Here is an 18,600-nt window from a genome sequence, read left to right on the forward strand (position 1 = left end):
CTATGCCTAAAATTTTCTCCAATGACACTTACCAGTCTATATGTCATTGATAACATAATGACATTCTTCAAAATACCTAACATAAAAAGACCATGTTGAAGCAACTAGAAAAATGGAGTGATTTTTCAGACATATTTTAAAAGACATTTTGAAATTACATTTTAAAAATTATGTGTCTGTGGAGGAATGTGGGAAGATAATGGTTCTGGTATGATGCTCATGCCATGGCTCATATGTGAGGTCAAAGCAAACTTGTGCACACCTAGGATTGAACTCTATCAGACTTGGTAGTAAGTGTCATTACCTCCTAACCTATCTCAAAGGCCCTTGTGATACTTTTTATTAATAGAAGTAGTATTTCTTTCTGGTATAAATGTTGTGTCTCTCAGGACAGTGGAAACAATGAATTTCAATGCACCCAGACTATTTTCTTGGAAGACAGAAAGTCACGTATTTTGACATTAGTATTCTGAAGTCATTCTTAAGTTCTCTGGGTGAAGTGTTTGTTTAACCAGTATTTCCGGTGATAGCTTGATGACATTTAAGATTTTCTAAGGAAACCAATTATGGTTTCCTGTGCCTAAATTATATCCAAATCATTGAAAAGACATAACAAACACAAAAGTATGTATTATCTTCATAAATGACCCTGGTCAGGTTTCTCAAAGGATTTAAATGCTGTACCTGTGCAGCACAAATTTCTAAGAAATCATAAGAAAATAGTCCACTTTTCTACTGTTGCAGCATGCATGGAACCAATCCTAAGCAGGCATTATTAAGAGCATTGTTTCCACAAATGCATGCTAAGCTCAGATCTGCATTTATTGTATATAATATACTGTAGTGAGTATTTATCTACTATCTATGTATCTTTGTATCTGTCCATTTGTTTATCTATCTATCTACTTATCCAGCATTTTGCTGCATAGTCAGAGCTGATCTCAAAGTCAAGACAATCTTCCTTGTTCACCCTCCCTGGTATTGTAGGCACAAGTTACTATTTTCTACTTGTTTGTGTTATTTTTTATGGCAATAATTAATGAAAAATTTCTTTCTTTTATGGAATTGCTGAAAATATAAATAAATATATAATGCCTTAAACTAATTCACCCACTACTTCAAGAGCCAACATACTGTACTATTATGGAAGGCCAGAACATAAAGGCAATTTAAAATTGCACAAATAATTCTCAGTGAGTTATCAGAACGAAGGGAGCTCCATATCTGTTATATTTATCTAAAACTGTGAAACATACATGAAGACTCAACATTCTAAAGCTATAAACTCAGCCAGGCTTGATGGCTCAGTCCTACAGTCCCAGTAATTGAGAGGCTGAGGAAGGACGATTGATGTTTGAGGTCAGTTTGAGCATGATATGGCCTATATGGGTTACAGAGTGAGACTTGGCCTGAAAAACTAAACTAAACTAATAATACAACACAACACAACACATTCTCTAAATTTACTCATACCAACAATTTGGAATGGATTCAGGTGAGGCTTTTTGCTTGTTTGTTCTGATTTTTAAAAATTTTATTAGTTCTTTGAAAGTTTCATAGATATTTTGATAATATTAACTTTTCCTCCCCCTAAGAAATCTCAAGTGTTCTTGACTATGTTGTCTTCCACTGGAGAGTGATGCAGTCTCTTCCTCTTCTAAACACCTACCAATCACCAATAGCTCCTTAGTAGAGAATCAGACTGTGTATCCAGCTCCTCTCTCCTTACTGGGATTTGGTCTGGCTTGGGCTTGCATGTGTTTTATTCATGCTGTAAAAATTCTGTGAATTAATGTGTGAAGCTGCCCTCCTGTTCTTACAAGATAATATTTCTTTGTAGGTATCTACTGTCACAAGCTGTTACATTCTTTCCCATCTGCAATAATCTCTATACATGTTCCCTTTCTCTTATTTTCTCCTCTCTGACCATGTGAGTTATTGTGTTAAACACTCTGCTGCAATTAGGAACATCTCTCATGAGGAATAGACAAAGCATTAAATTATGGATATATATATATGTATATATATATATATATATATATATATATATATATATATATATATATGTCGTTAGGACTAAATTTGCTACTAAGTCCATTTAGCCAAATTTCTAGCAGTTTCTCCCCTAGGGTTTATGATCTGTTTAGTCATAGGTTCTTAGTCTGACCATGATGCTAGGTGTGGGTTTCATCCTGCGGAATGGTGCTTAGATCTCATCAGAAAGCAAATGGTTTTTCCCATGACGTTTGTGCCACAAATTGTATCAGTTATGAGTGCAGTTCAAAGGATAAGTAGATGAGTATTAGTGAAAACTTTTGTCCTCTGGTGGTAATGCATAGCACCTTCTAGCACTATGTAAGCTAGCCAGTAGAGATGAAGCTTTCAGGACTGTATCAGATTGATTTTACTGTGTTCTGTGTGTCAAGCATGTGGTGTTTTCAGCAATAAGGTCTTAGTGCTAAGTTCTGGAGCAATGGCAACAGCCTGTGATATTTGGGAGTCTACCAGAACTCATTGGCCAACAACTCCAAATGAAGTAAGTCAAAGATGGTACAGAGCTTTTTTATTTGTTAGCTTCTGGTTGGTATTAAGTAAAGGCGTTGTTTGCTTCTTGTTTAGGTCCTCAATTTTTTCTTGGTGTTTTAATTTTTTTTCTCCAAGTTACATATTCTTTCACTCACTTTGATGACTTTCTTTTTATTTATTTATTTATTTTAATTAAATACAGTTTATTTCCTTTATATCCCAGCTGTAGTCCCCTCTTTCATTCCCTCCCAATCCCGTCCTCCCTCCCTTATCTCCTCCGTTGCCCCTCCCTAAGTCCACTGATAGGGGAGGTCCTCTTCCTTTTCCCTCTGACTCTAGCCTATCAGGCCTCATCAAGACTGGCTGCATTGTCTTCCTCTGTGGCCTGGTAAGGATCCTCCCCACTTAGGGAGAGGTGATCAAAGAGCCAGCCACTGAGTTCATGACAGTCCCTGTTCCTCTTGCTAGGGAACTCATTCGGAGACTGAGCTATCATGGGCTACATCTGAATAGGGGTTCTATGTTATCTCCATGAATAGTCCTTTGTTGGAGTATCAGTTTCAGAAAACACCCCTGAGCCCAGATATTTTGGTTCTGTTACTCTCCTTGTGGAGACAGACTCTTTCTTGTCTTGATTTTATACACGTTTTTCTTTGTATGTACACATCTTGAAATAAATGTCTCACCTCTTTGAGTGCTCTTTTGGTCATGAAACCTTATAAAATGTAGAACTCTGAAATTCTTCTCCGCTGTTTATGCTAGCTTGCTATCTTTGTTCTCCAGTACTAGTAAGCATTTAACTGTTAGTATGTCATGGTGTAATGGTGTTTCATGTATTTTGTTTCTTTTTGTGTTTTGCACCTCCACTGGAGAAGGCATGTCCTCCAGCTGTAAGTTTTCACCTTCTCTTTTGTTTTTGTCTGTCTATTTTTTGTGAGTTCTCCTTATGTGCTAGATTCAAAACTACAGTAAAAACTTGATGGTTTGAAATAGGCCTTGGTGACATCTTAGCTCTACTCATCAGGATACTTTGCAAAGGTCCATCCCAATCATCATCTGTACAGCCTCTCTATGGCATGGTGGATGCATTAATAATTTATGTCTTGGTTTGCATCTGTGTGCTGTTATAAAACTCTGATCAAAAGCAACCTGAGGAGGAATGTGTTTACTTGGCTTACAGCTCACAGTTCATTATGGAGGAAAGCCAAGACAGGAACTCAAGGCAGAAATCTAAAGGCAGGAACTGAAGCAGAAACCATGAAGAATGCTGCCTTTTGGCTTTCTCTCAGGTTTAGTTACCATACATTTTCCAGGCCCACCTGGACCCTCCTGGATCAATTAACAATCAAGAAGATGTACCATACACTTATCCAATTCAGACAATTTTTTTAGTTGCCTTTGTCTTTTCCTGAGTGGTTCAAACTAAGAACAAATCTATCCAAGACACTCCTCTCTTCCAGGTCGTAGCACGCTTTAGCTGCTTTCTACACCATTTGTGGTTTGCAATGGAAGCCATTTAGTGCTCTGAACTCTTTTCACATTTTTCCCTGAATCCTAGTGGATCTATTGCTCTTGCTGTAATAGAGTGGATGGGGTGGTGATGAGCTTTACAGATGTTTCAGCTTTAGGGTCCTTTATCCTTTCTCTGGAGCTGTGTCTGAGGTCTGCTCTGGCTTTGTCGCTTGATGGTGGATTTGGGCAGGCTGAGTTCACTTTTGCACAGCTCTCAGCTCTTTCCTCAGTCCGGTTCTGTGGAGAAACAGTCTGATCATGTCGCTCCTTCAGGCAATGGCAGGGTTAGAATATCATGAGCACTGGAAATCTCCCCACTTCACGTTTTCCCACACTTTTCCAGTATTTGCACGGAGGTTCCTATCCAATTTTCTCTTTAGTGGTTAAGTTCAGCCTACTATTTGGGTTTCAAGCAGAGTCAACCAATTTTCCAAGCCCCGGCAGGGCAGGTGCTAAAATCCTCACAGTTCTCCCTGGCAGGATCTAGTGTTTCTCATTGCCATGGCTTCTTTGTGGGCAACGGTCTAACTAGTCTTAGTTCCGTGGTCTGTAGCTCTTTCCCTTATTTTCCCTATTGGTGGCTTCCTCAATTTTCTTTCACTTACCTGGTGTCACAGACACAATTTCTGGTCCACCATTTCCCCATGGTTGACTTGCGGAGCCTCTCTGGAAAGTGGCCCCCCACACGCCTTCAGCCAGGAAGAAGGTGATCTCTTATCTTGTTTTTTAAAGATTTATATATTTATTGTGTGCATGAACGTTTTGCCTGTCTGGGTGCATGTGTCCATATCACATGTGTGCTGATGCCTGCAGAGGTCAGAAGAGGGCACTGCATCCCTGGGTTCTGGAGTTACAGAGGGTTATGGACCACCATGTGGGTGATACGAATCGAATCCTAGCCCTTTCCAAGAGCAGCAAATGCCCGTAAGCTCAGGTGTACAACCTCTCTTTACCATCTCACCCTGCATCCCTGGCTGGCCTAGAACTCACCCTATTGACCAGGCTGGCCTTGAACTCACAGAGCTGCCTGAGTGGTGCAATTAAAGGCAAGAGCCGCCATTCCAGGATCTGTCCCCCTATCTCATAGTTTTAAGTGTTTTTTCCTTTTTTTAATTGGGTGCTGAGTCAGATGATACCTAGAGGTCTCTGACTTATTTGAAGACTGCTAATGCAGTCCTATCACACTTTGTCTGAGTAAGTTCTGTTTGCCTTTGAAACAACATGACCATGCATAAAACACATCCAGAGGTTTCCAGCTTGAAAGTTCTTAGGTGTTGCAGATTTTGTTTTAAAAATGTTACTGAAAATTGAGTTGGATTTCTAATGACTCAAAAGAACCTGTCACACCGTAAGCAGTTTTGGAAAGAATTGTATGCAATGCAGATGGTTTGGATGAGCAATACTTACATGCCTATCAGATGTCCAGTTTTCAGCCACTGGAGAACTCTATCCTCAAATTTCTGTATCACATTTTGAAAACAAGGCATTTTTTAAGAAGAAGCATAGAAAAGTAAGTCTTTAGAAAAACATGAATCTTAAGAGCTAATTTGTACTTAATAATGGACTTAATATGTTTGCCAGTAACTATTAATGGTTAACACTGGATACAAACTAGCTCCCTTACACAATTATTTTAATGTCTAACTAACAGTTGTTGACATACTATCTTTAAAATAATACAATGAAGATTGCCAAGCTGCTGCTCAATGGTAGGGTACTTCCTTGCATGTATGAGGCCCTAGGTTCAGTCTCCAATACTGAAAAAATAAAAGATGTATAACCAGCTAACTTTCAATTTTTCGTGAGTACTTCTTTTGAATAGAGAAACTTCAAGTATAAATTCTAAAGGCATAGATTGTCCTATTTAACCTGCACGTACTTGTCTGTAGAGTCAAATTTCCTTCTAAAGAGCAATTAAGTACATTTAAAGGAAACTGCATATATTAGCCTTATTATACTTAATCCTCTCATAGAATGTAAAGTTCTCATATTCCTGGTTTTGACTTATGATTATGTGGCCTCACGTTTCTTATATCAGTCATAACTGAGATTGGCCAAATACAAGACTAGTGTTTCATGTATTTGATTTTAGAATAATTAGTGCTGGATCAGAATGAAGACTATCCACTGTCCTGTTATTTTCCACACTTTGAGATACCATCACTAGACACTATTCAGACCTAGAAACAATCACGTATTTATAAGAGTGATATCATGTAATCTTTACGTATTTTTCTGCTTCATTTGTAAGGTAGATGGACAGCGCAGAACTATAGCCAGTTCTGGGGAATGACTTTGGAAGAAGGGTTCAGATTTCGCCTTGGCACCTTGCCACCTAGCCCCATGCTTCTGAGCATGAATGAAATGACAGTAAGTGTTCTTTCTGATTCATGGGTGTACATGTGTTTTTACAGGTGAATTCATGTGTATGTTTAAAAAAATATGAACTATAATATACAGTTTTGACTTTTCAGGGCCATGAAAAAATGTGACATCTTGTCATATAAACTTAAAAGAAAATCCCCCAAGTGTAACAACCATTACATACCTAGAAAGTTTGTGTGTTCTTTAAGTGATGAAGTCGTCGATGATTTCACAGAAATACATATTTCTGTGGAAGGGTTGTTCATTGTTTTCAGAGGTGGATCTTTATTGTCACGTTAATTTGATTAAAGAAGGTATGTTTGTGAGAATGCTTCCGGAGAGTATAAATTAAGGGAGGAAGGGCCACTCTGGAGTCAGTGGTCTTTTGTCTCATAGTCTTTAGGCCCATATATAATGAGAAGAAAAGGGGGACACTGGCTGTCTATATACTCTTGTTCCCTCTCTGATTCCTGGTCACTACAATAGGAGCTGCTGTTACCTGTCTTCTCCTATGACAGCCTGAAACCTCCAAAACCATGAGCCAAAATAAATAAATCCTGACCCTGTTAAATAGTTTACATTGGGTGTTTTGCCACATTGTGACACATTTTATATAATTTATTTGTATTTATTTTATTTTCATTGTAATTTTTAAGACACTGTCCTATTGTCAGGTTGTGATAGAATTTACTATATAGATCCAGGTAATCTTAAACTCATGAATAGGCTAAAATTACCTGTGTGCTGAGGTAACAGGAGTATGCCATCATGTCTGGCCATACTTTCATTTTAAAACTAAATGTTTTGTGAATTCATCAAAACTTTGGTGATCTCTTAGACTATTCATTATCATATGAGTGTGTTGAAAATAAAAATGATATTGGGCTATTATTACTTATTATTTGCCCTATAATTATTGTGGCGGTATTATTTAACCTGCTATCACAACTAACAAGACACAGGCATCTGTTACATTTTATAATTGCCTTATTTACCTTGGGCTGGGCAGATAGTTCACCTATACTGTCTCAATAACGTCACTATCTATCTCACAGCGTCCATCCAATGCCGTCTGACTTAACCATTCCTATCTGGGTTACCTTCCATCCATAATCCCAAGATACTTGCTTTCATTTTTTTTTTCTTGGTGTTTTCTCCATCCATACCATCCTTGGAATCCTTCCTCCTGGCCCACATGGTTCCTTCTCCATGCTAACGATCATGGCGCTCTCCTTCCTCCTCTCTTCCAGTCTGTCTGTTTCCTGTGATTTTTTTGAACCCAAAGCCTGTGAACCTAGGCCACGCCTACCCCATTCTGCCCGGCCCAGGTTTTAGGCCTTTAATCAAACAATCAGACATAATGTCTCAGGCAGGTTTACACCATAAAGATAGGTTTATCCAGGCAGTAACCAGATCTTGCGGGACAGTAATTAGCACCAAAATACACTCATCTGACCAACCCCCAACTTTGGAGGTTAAAGTGAATATCAATAAACTCAGGCATGCATTTCATGATCGTCAGAAAAAGAAATTGTCCTCAAAGTGCCTTAAAGAATATATTTAAATTTTGCCTGGAGACCAGGCAAATTAATTTATGAAATTGTTTGTTAGTGTTTTCATGCTTTGTGCTATTGCATAGGTTGTATGTCATTTTGTATAAAGAAGCTTCTGTCTTTCTAGAGACCATAAACTTTTTCCACTTAGTACACAGTGTTTCCGAGACACACACAGTTTCAAGTTGAGATGTCTCTCCGAGTTCTGCTTGTCAGTCTACAATAAAGACATCAGGTTCCAGCTGCCCAGATGCTCCCAGCATTCTGCTGTTAGAGGAATTGTAAATTAACTACTGCCTAGTAAGTATCTAACCCAAGCTTTGGATTCCAGGCACATGATCGCCCTGGTTAAGTTCCAATTTAGGTTCCAGCATTGCTAGATCATAACTAGCATCAGAAAAAAAAAAATGATATCAGCTGATGTTTATTGAGCAGGTGTGTGCCAAGCATGCAAATACTCTCATATTTCGTCTCATTTAAACCTCACAGCAGCTTGCTCTTCTGGGTACTACCATTGCTCAGCACGTTAATGTCTAGAAAACTAAGACGGAATGAGCCCAAGTCACACTGAAACAGAATAAGCAAAGGGCTGCCTCAGGATTCCTTACATTGCCAGAGCCTTGTATGTGTCACGTACCCCTATAGTCTGTAGTGTAAGTAGGTCTAGGAAACTTCAGCCAATTCACATTCAACATAGAAAAGAAAACATGGTTAATCTCCTACCAAGACCTATTTTTCAGTGATGCTCAATTTAGACCATACTTTGATTCTTTTATAGCATGGGTCATTTCATGGTTTTTAGTGAGTTAACTTCCTGTGAAACTGGAATAAATCACTTTTTCTTGTGGTTTTGTCATTTTTTTTGCCCCTAGCATTGGTAAAGATAATATTCATTACAATGATTATTTTTGCCTTTCTTTTCATTGAGGCCCACAGTGATCCCAAATATTTTTGTAAATATTAATCATGAACTTTCTCAAGACTGTTTCCAACATTTCTGTAACTTTTCCACTTCTGTTGATTTTATTCTAGTTTAAAACACATATGATAAAGTTTTCTAAGTGCCACTCACCACCACATACAACAGAACCTTTCATTCTAGCCATATTGGTTCCTAGGTATTTGTTTGCCTAAAAGTTTCTGAGACAATTTATAAGTAAAACATTAATGATTAGCATTCTAAAAGAGTCTAAAATTCCTGGTTGATAAGTAATTCTAAGAAAACAGCAAGAACTATTTAGCTGACCTACAAGAGTTCCATTATCTAATTATGACATAAGGCATGGAAATAGATTCTGACTTTTTGAGCACAGTAGCTTGAGGGCTAAGTTTCTAAGTGTTCGAATTGTCTCAAATACTAGTCAAGTGGAAGAGAACAGAACTAAAGTAAGTGCTTTTAGGATGGACATAAAATCAGCATGAACTGAATTGAAATGGTAGCTACAGACAGGCTGAAGGTGCAGCCTTGTGACCATATGATTAATATCCAATAAATGATATCAAACTGATTCAAAGTGCAATAATAATGAACAATTTATGCAACTGTATTTCTGAGTAACTTGCATTTGCTCTATTTAGAAATTATTTTCAGCACAAGATGGACTCTATGTAAGACGGTTACTGCCATACAATCCTATAGATTAAGACTATACATTAGGGAGCGTATTGATCACGTATTGATCTATATTTGTGCTTGCCAAACAACAATATGGATGCTGGTGTGCTGAGAAAATCCATTTCACCCTAACCCCCAGATTTCTCTCATTTTTGGCTAAATTGCCTAGATGAGTTCTAGGACTCAAAAGCCTTTACTCTTTGTTAGAAAAATGGGTGTTGATCCATCCTTCATTACTGGGCAAGCTCTTCTCTTCCTTATTTGGTATCCTGGCTTTGTTATCTGGCTGAAGTCACAATTTATCTTTAACAGTCTACTTAATGTTAGTTAGAGGAATATCAATCAGTGTTATACGGGATATTTTCACAATAAATTCAAAACTCTGTTACACTCATGGATTGAGTGCAGCTGAGTCTACCTGCTTAAGATCTGTACAAGGTCAAGCCAGCTCAAATTCTAGCATGAAGCGGGGAAGGGTAAATGAGCTTCCACCCTTAACTGAAGAGCTATTGACAGTTGATGGCTTCTGTGGAAGAAAGTACCAGTTTTCTTCAAAGCTATCTCCACTGGCTAACTGGCTATCCCACAGTGGATGGCCATATACCCATGTACATGGACACCATAAATTGGACTTTGTGGGTTATTAAAAAAAAAGATGACAAGAACTTGTGAGGTAACTGGGAATTAGAAGTAGATCTTGGAAGAGGTTGGGAATTGGAAGTAGGTCTTGGAAGAGTAAGGAGGAGGAGTGAGGGATGAATATGATCCAAAATACGTGGTGTGAAATTCTCAAAGAATTGGTAAAAATATTATATTAAAATTAACTCGGAAACACATTAACTGAAAATGAAGCACATTATCTCAAAGATGTGTTTCAACCACATTTTTTATGGGTTGTGATTAGTAACAATGAGGAATAAAGTATGTCATCAGTAACAGGTTAGAAAGGCAATTTTGGGACTTTGGGGATGTCCCTCTTGGATGTGAATTCCAAGTGAAGGCAAACAGAAAGCAAGTAAACATATTCCCTTTGGACACAAGCAGAGCCTTAAGCAAAAGTAGAAGGAGCAAAAGGAAGAAGGCAGAGACTGACTTGTCCTCATCAACGAGGCTTCTGGGGTAGTAGACAAACAGGAGAACTTCATCTCAGTTAATGCCAGAGGAAGCTGTGATAAACAGCACATTGTACCTTTCTTCTGAAGATTCAGACTATTCATAAGAATACTGAGGACACTGCAATTTTTATTTCATCAACTTTTTTTTTTAAATGAAGCATGTACTAAATTTACAACATCAGGGAATATTTTAGTTAGAAAAAAAGATATTTAGAAAAAAAGGTATTAGGTTCCACCCAATGTAATTTAAGGAATGCTAACTTCAGCTAAAATTTTAAAATAAGGGAACTGGAAGGAACCATTAAATAACCTGAAAAAAAATAGAACATTGCCAGTTCCTCAGGAAAAAAAAAATAGAGACAAGCAATTATTATAGCTGCATGCAAAGCTTACACTGACGGAGGATCTTCCAAGCCAGCAGAAACTTTACTGTTGAGATATTAAGAGGTGTAAGTGGGTTTGGCATTGAGCTTAATGGTAGAGAGCTTGCCTAGTGTGTGAAAAACCCTGATGTCTGTTGCAGTACTATACATTTGCACAGATATGTGCATGCATTTGTGTATATATAGGGGATATTATAGGCTAGGGTGTTCACTGAGCCGGGGTGTTTGGATTTCAAGGTCTTCCTGTTTACGTCCTCCATAAAATGATGGTTACAGTTGTACCTAGATTTAAAGCTTCATGAGCTTTATAAAGTGCTCAGTATGTGCTAAGTGAAACAGACTACAGTGAGAGACATGAAGGGAATGCAATTACATAATGTTACATGCTTTTCTACTTTGTATTTTTGACCTTGATTTTCTTTTTTTTTTTTTTTTTTTCAATGCAGTTTATTCAGGAACATTGTACAATCCTCGGACCCCGGGGAAAGCCAGCCCACAGCTTAAATAGCCTCTGGGTAGCCAACCCAGGCGTGCCACGGGGGCAATGCAGATAGGTCCACATACATGGAAGCAAGCCAGATCCTCGGCCTTAGCCAAATGTGGAGTTGTTCGTGACAGAGAGCACTCACCATCGGGAAGGTGGAAGGCGGAAACCAGCTCCATCTTTAAGGCATAGCATTCCGCAGCTCTCTACACTTCCCCCTTTTTGTTTTAGACGCATCAGGCAAGAGTAGAGGTCTGATCTCTGATATTAGAAATAAATTGGGACTTTGTACAGATGTTCATTTAGGTGTCATCCACCCAAAGAGCATCAGACCGTCCGATACCTTTTTCTCAGAGGCGGGACCTGGGGCATCAACCCGCATGCAATCAGACATGCTCTTCTCTGGGTCCAAAGCGGCTGACCCTGAGTGCAGTGCTTAGCCTCGCATCCTGAGCGTATCATTTTAGCTTTTTATGGTATCCAACCATGCTTGGGGAGACTGTCCTGCTTCAATGGCTGTAAAGGCCTGAATGATCATGGCTGCATCACACTGTTGTGAGACTCTAATCTTGCATATATACCACAGGCAAACCAAGGAGACCAGACCTTGATTTTCTTAACCATGAGAGAACAGAACAGAAGCACTCTGAAAGGGGTTAGTTCTGCAAGGACTTAATTATTTTGATCTTCATCATTTTTCGTGTTTTATTTCTTACAGCTTTACTGGCTGATGGTGTTTACATATTTCTCATGAGCCTGAAAGTTCTATCATGCTCTTAGAACAAACCAAACAAAACCAAATCAAATCAAATTGTATAATAGTGTTATTTCCAGATTTAATATTCAAGTGCTTGGGCATTTATCAAATGCCTCCAAGAAGCCTCACTGTGTTACATTTATTTATAAATATTGAAAATATTTTGAATTAAAAATACTATTTTTTCAAAACCTTGAAAAATAAGAACTTATTTGCATATTTGGTTCAGCTGAAAAATTTCAAAGTAGGGCCAGGAGAGATGACTCAGAGGTTAAGAGTAATTTCTAGTCTTAAAGAAGACCCATTTTAGTTCCCAGAACCCCCCATGACAGCTCACAAACACCTGTAGCTACAGTTCCACTTAATGTGATGGTGTCTTTTGGCTCTTCAGGCACCATGCAAGAATGTGGTACACATATATTCATTCAGAAGAGAATACAAACATATGCACAAAACTCAGTAAATTGAAGTAATAAACAGTTTTGTTGTTGCCCTTATTGATCACCTCATAAAAATAATTGAAGTTATATCTAAGACGATATATATATATGTATATAATTTGGTTTTGAAAGTATTAAAATGTTAAGAAAGCTAGCATGTCAACTAAAACACATAGCCATACTCCTATATTGATGTCAAATTGAAATAGGTAAAAAATTCAGTTTTTTTAATGAGGATCTTTATTTAGTCATTCAATGTAAATGAACTTAGTTGACAAAACTAAAAAAGTGATGACAAATTTTCTATGGTATATTTAAAGTTAAATATAAATAATTTGTTACAAATTACACATTAACTTCTAAAAGTTCCTAAAATTTTTGATGAGAAAAGAAAAGTTCATGTTTTATCACTACCCATGTAGCATATACCATTTGGCTGACTGACTGTTTTATTATTCTCCTAGTCATTAGACATAATCTATGTATTTTTGAACTTTTAAAATTTTTCACACAATTTATCTTGATCATTCTATTTTCCCTCCATCAACTCTTCCTAGATGCTCCCTCATTTCATGTTCTTTCTCTTAAAAAACCAAACAAAACCAACAACAACAAAAACCCATCAAAACCAAAACCACCAGAACAGCAACAACAAAATCCAACAACAAAAATAAAACACTTGAACTCGGTTAATGTATGTCAGTGATAGCAAGTGGTGAGACATGATATATGATTTTAAGAAAACAATTAAAATGAACACTTCCCAGTTTAGTGTTTATAAACCACTGAAAGTTTATTGCAATGCTTTTATTTGGGTTAAAAAAAAAAGGACTCATCCTGACACCATTACCTTGTCAGCCATGTGTCAATAGGCTTCATGGGTACCAAAACACTGACAACAAAAGGGAAGAGCACCGTTATATACCTTTGGATTTCACATAATATTGGACAAAAATGGCCTCTTTCCCCATAAAATTATTGTTCTTCTCCCACACCGCTGCCCAGGAGGCCACTGGCTGCACCACACTCAGTCGCTATGGATGGTGCCAGAGAGGACAGGTCAGAATTGGTGGAGGCTCTGTCGGGTCAGTGTGTGTTCACCTCAGAACCTTCTCACATACGTAGAGAATAGGCAAGAGCAAACCAGGATGTCAGACATTCTCACGGACACTGGTTAAGGTTCTTCTTCTTCTTCTTCTTCTTCTTCTTCTTCTTCTTCTTCTTCTTCTTCTTCTTCTTCTTCTCCTTCTCCTTCTCCTTCTCCTTCTCCTCCTCCTCCTCCTCCTCCTCCTCCTCCTCCTCCTCCTCCTCCTCCTCCTCCTCCTTCTTCTTCTTCCTCTTCTTCTTCTTCTTCCTCTTCCTCTTCTTCTTCTTCTTCTTCTTCTTCTTCTTCTTCTTCTTCTTCTTCTTCTTCTTCTTCTTCTTCTTCTTCTTCTTCTTTTTCTTCTTCTTCTTTTCAGTTTATTTACTTCACATTCCAAGGTTGCCCCCTCCCTCTTCTCCTTCTAGTCCCACCTTCACCTCTTTTCCCCCCCTCCTCTCCCTTTACCCCCCCAGAAAATAGGAGCCCCCCCTGTATCAATCCTCCCCAGCACATCAAGTCACATCAGGATTGAGCATAAATTCACTCCCTGAGACCAGGCAAGGCAGCGCTGCCAGGGAGATCCAAAAGCAGACAATAAGAATCCATGTTAGAAACAGCCATCCTCCCTGCATTCTCCAGGTGCCCCGTATGAAGAGTGAGCTGCCCATCGGCCATATGTGTGCAGGGTGCCTAGGTCCAGAGCATGCGTGCTCTTTAGTTAAGTCTCAGTCTCTGTAAGCCCCCGTGGGACTGGATCAGTCGCCTCTGTTGATCTTCTTGTGAGGTTCCTGTCCTCTCCAGATCCTTCCATGTTTCTCCCAACACTTCCACAGGACCCCTTGAGCTCTGCCCTATGCTTAGCTGCAAGTCCCAGCAACTGTCTAGTTTTGCTGCTGGCTGGAGCCTCCCAGAGGATCATCAAGTAGAGCTCCTGTCTGCAAGCATAGCAGAGCATCATTAATAGTGTCGGGGGCTGGCTCTCTGCTGGGTGGTTCTCAGTTTGGAATGATTATTGGTTGGACTTTCCCTCAATCTCTGTTCCCTTCTTATCCCTGCACTTCTTATAGACAGGGTAATTTTTGGATCAAAGGTTTTGTTGGTGGGTTATTCCTCTCTCTCCACTAGTCCTGCTTGGCTAGGAGGAGGTCACTTCAGTCTTCCTGTCCTCCTAGATTAGCATTCTCAGCTAGAGTCACACCCATATCCTCCCAAGATCCTACCCTATCACAGGCCTCCAGCTTGACAAATTGATGCCCCCACTCCCAGACTCCCAGTTTCCCTTCTTGTTCCCAGCCCTCTTACAAAAGGGGGTTTGTTAAGGTTCTTACAGTTGTAGCCACGATTATATACACAGTGCTGTGACGGGTAACTGGGCACAGTTACACTGGTGCAGGGACCTAACCGATCATCACAGATAGATCGTTACAAGGGCTGTATAAACGTAGATTTCTGGAGTAATCTGAGGAGCTCATGTACCATATACCCACCAGCTGGCTTTCTAATACCACGGTCTCTCTTTTCTATTCATATTTCTTGCCCAAATTTGCCACACAAGACACTAGGTCTTTGCTTTATCATCAGCATGAAACAGGAAATGAAATAGGATGAAACAATTTGCAAATTGAGCCAAATGATAAGCCTTTAAAACTATGAATGTTATTTTTAATTTTTAGAGCCTCACATACATTAGCATTTGCTAAAATAATGTGGGGAAAATATAAGCCAATTTAATTAAAAATGGTTCTTAGAAACTGTTTAAATAAATAAACTCCCCTTTAAATTACCTGTTAGATTTTCTTCAAACTAGTGTTCTAGGTAAACCATTTAGGATATATTAATTTATTTTCATATGCATTTTTCTAAACTTTTTAGTACCTTTGAAACTGGGGAGCTTTCTTACATTTCATGTTCTTTGTTCAATGAAATACAGCATTGACCTAGAAATCTCAATGACAGTTCTTTATTCTTTACGAAGAAGCATAAGGCTCAACTGTGAGTGACAAACCAAAAAATGACAGTGGCATAAGAATGGCAAAAATCACTCCCCATCTCCGAAAGGAGCAAGCAAAGCCACAAAGCAGGAGGGTCCTAGACCCAAGCTGCCATCTGTACTGTTGTTCCTTCTTTACTTGCTCCTTCACTGTTGGATAACAGCTCAAGGAGTCTCTTCTAGGCCCATCTGTAAGACCCAATTCCTGGTAGCAGAATAAAGCAGGGGAAGTAGGAAAGCGAGTCGCGTTTTAAAGGAAATTATCAGACACTACCATGTGCACTTATGTGTATTATCCTGGAAACAGTAACAGCAGCATCTGAAGTCTGGCCAAAGCAGTTACTTTCCTAGGCCTGTGTGTGCCGTGATAAGCATTCTATGAGTATGAATAAAGACTAGGGCTGGAGAAGAGCTGGCACTAGGCACCCAGCATGAGACACCAGAGAAGTATCAAAGGATTTCAAATGCCAATACACAAAGTTAACTATTGTTAAGGATGAGAAGTATTTACCTATCGCTTGACCACCAGAAACAAACAATCAAACAAACAAACAAACAAAACATCCTTTTCCTCACTGGGATGAAACAATCCTGAGAAATGTCTTGACACTCTTCACCCTTCATCTGGAGCTGTGAAATGTTTGACTGGACTTAAGTTCTCAGTTTTATTATTTGACTTTTAGATGTTTCTGATTAAAATGGGGGAGAAGGAAAAGGTGGAGATAAAAGGGGTGATCCAGCGTGTGTCCTGGAGGTAGAGACTCAATAGTAACAGGAAATAGAACTGCTAATGATGTTTCTGAGAAAATGAGGGTGTCTCAAGCTTCTCAGTGATTGGCCACCCATTCCCCATCATCTAATTAAATGCAGAGTTTAATGTAACGAAGTCTCTGGTGATTAGAACAGCTGTGGATTTGGGTATCTGTCTACATTATCTTTATTTTTTTTTCCAGATAAAAATGTTGAAATAGAGAGACTGTTTAAATTTAGTCTCAAATTGGGTAATCTTGGTTTGGAAATTACACATCAAATTATTATTGATTTTTTAGCATAACAATATAATGAGTTTCAAAGTCCCCTATGGAAGAGTATATATTCTGTTTGAAGACAAATTTGTATTTCGTAGAAGATACCACACTCGCAATTTCTGCCACTTTTAGGTTGTCCTCCAGAATCTTTCAGTTACTAGGTTATATTTCATCAAAGTAATAAATGAAAATGCATCGTTTATTAAGGGCAGCATTATTGAACCATTTTCTAAAAGTTATTATTCTGTGATACTACTTTTACTTATTGGCTTTCAAAATCATTCTTCATTTCTAGGGGAACACAGTGCTTACGGGATTTCTTTGTGTTCCTTACTTAAATCACTTACTAGTATGATGGAAATAAAATTGAAGGTAGTTTCTCTGACATGCTGTTCAAGTCAGGGAGACCAGTATTTAAGGAAAATCAACGTTAAATAAGTAGTAAAAAAATCTTTAAAATGCCAATAGATGAATTTCATGAATTCTTCTGGCTTATTTTGTTGGTAAATTTTTTTTTTGCAACTTTTAGTTTTAAAGAATAAATCACGGAAGTAGCGAATATGTAATGCTACCATAGTTTAAAATGCCTAAAGGGGAAATCATATTTTAAGAGAGAAAATGCACCTGAGTTGCACGTGTGTGTGTGTGTGTGTGTGAGCATGGGTGAGCGTGTGCGAGTAGTGAGAGTAGCAAGAACTGACCCTTTCATTATTATCAGGCTACCTTACATATGCAAAGGGGTCTGATCATCTTACGAATGTGGAAGTTAGAGTCCACACAACTGAATCCTGCCAGAATGTCCTAGCGATGATAGGTCTTCATCGCTTCAGCAGGGCAGAAGGATGTATCCTCACTCTACTCTAAACATGTATTTTAACGTCATAAAATAACAGCTGGAGTTTGAGGGCACTCCGTGTGATAAATGCTTCAACGCACACCGAGAAGCTGGTAAGAGTGATCCGGGAAGGCGCGGTGTTGTGTACAATGTGTGTCTGTTTCCCATTTAGAAAGGTGCTTTTGACGTTGTCTGTTTCTCCTTGGCGATCCCTCTCCAGCCATTATGTCTTTGTTGCTCCAACTCAGATCCTTCCATGTAGCGCATCTGACAGCATTGGCGTTCCAGATCCCTCGGCTGTGCGCTGCTGGTCCTTATCTTTTAGGCATTTGGTGGTGACCAGCTCTATGTCCTTCCTTCACTCTTCTAAGTAGCAACGCCTTCGAAATGGACTCAGGATTTCTCACTCTCTTATTGGGTGGTAACAGTTCTCTAAGGCTAAAGTGAATCCTCTCATCCATCATCTAATTCAAAAACTTCTTTGGGTGGGTATCTTTTCCATGGAGACGGGTACATTTTGATTTTACTTGCCTTAGACTCTGAATCTGTTTTGTAATTGTCAGAAATAATTTGATGTCAGAAACTACTGATGTCAGATCAGTAGTTTCACCAGACGCGTCATAAAACCATTAAATCAATGAATTTTTATCATTTATAGACAATTAGTTTCAGACACAAGGTGTAGTAGCCACATATTTCTGGTAGACATGACAATAATGGGGCATGATGTCAACCAAATTCTAAGCCAACAGTCTAGTCTAAGGAAAAAATCCTGTTTAACTGAGTCTTTCGCAGATCCATTAGCTTTTAGAAGCCATTACCTCATTTATTGAAGAAGACTGCAATATTTCTTCTTATTATCTCACATAGATATGTTGAGAGAGTAGCAAGAACTGACCCTGTTAAGAATTTAA

At 38.7% G+C, this 18,600-nt stretch overlaps 1 protein-coding gene across 4 annotated transcripts in view; it reads left to right on the forward strand.

The window, feature by feature from the left end:
- Tinag (tubulointerstitial nephritis antigen) overlaps positions 1 to 18,600 on the forward strand; it is a 103,391-nt gene that overhangs the window by 22,871 nt on the left and 61,920 nt on the right. For 3 of the 4 annotated variants that reach the window (XM_060384739.1, XM_060384738.1, XM_060384741.1), the window contains exon 4: positions 6,294 to 6,408. In XM_060384739.1, the coding sequence (XP_060240722.1) occupies positions 6,294 to 6,408 (115 nt within the window). Of the gene's footprint in view, positions 1 to 6,289; positions 6,409 to 18,600 lie in introns of all 4 variants that reach the window. The other variant, XM_060384740.1, reaches the window with a different exon arrangement.

This window comes from Meriones unguiculatus, chromosome 6, assembly GCF_030254825.1.
Source record: "Meriones unguiculatus strain TT.TT164.6M chromosome 6, Bangor_MerUng_6.1, whole genome shotgun sequence".
In the NCBI taxonomy this organism is placed as follows: domain Eukaryota; kingdom Metazoa; phylum Chordata; class Mammalia; order Rodentia; family Muridae; genus Meriones; species Meriones unguiculatus.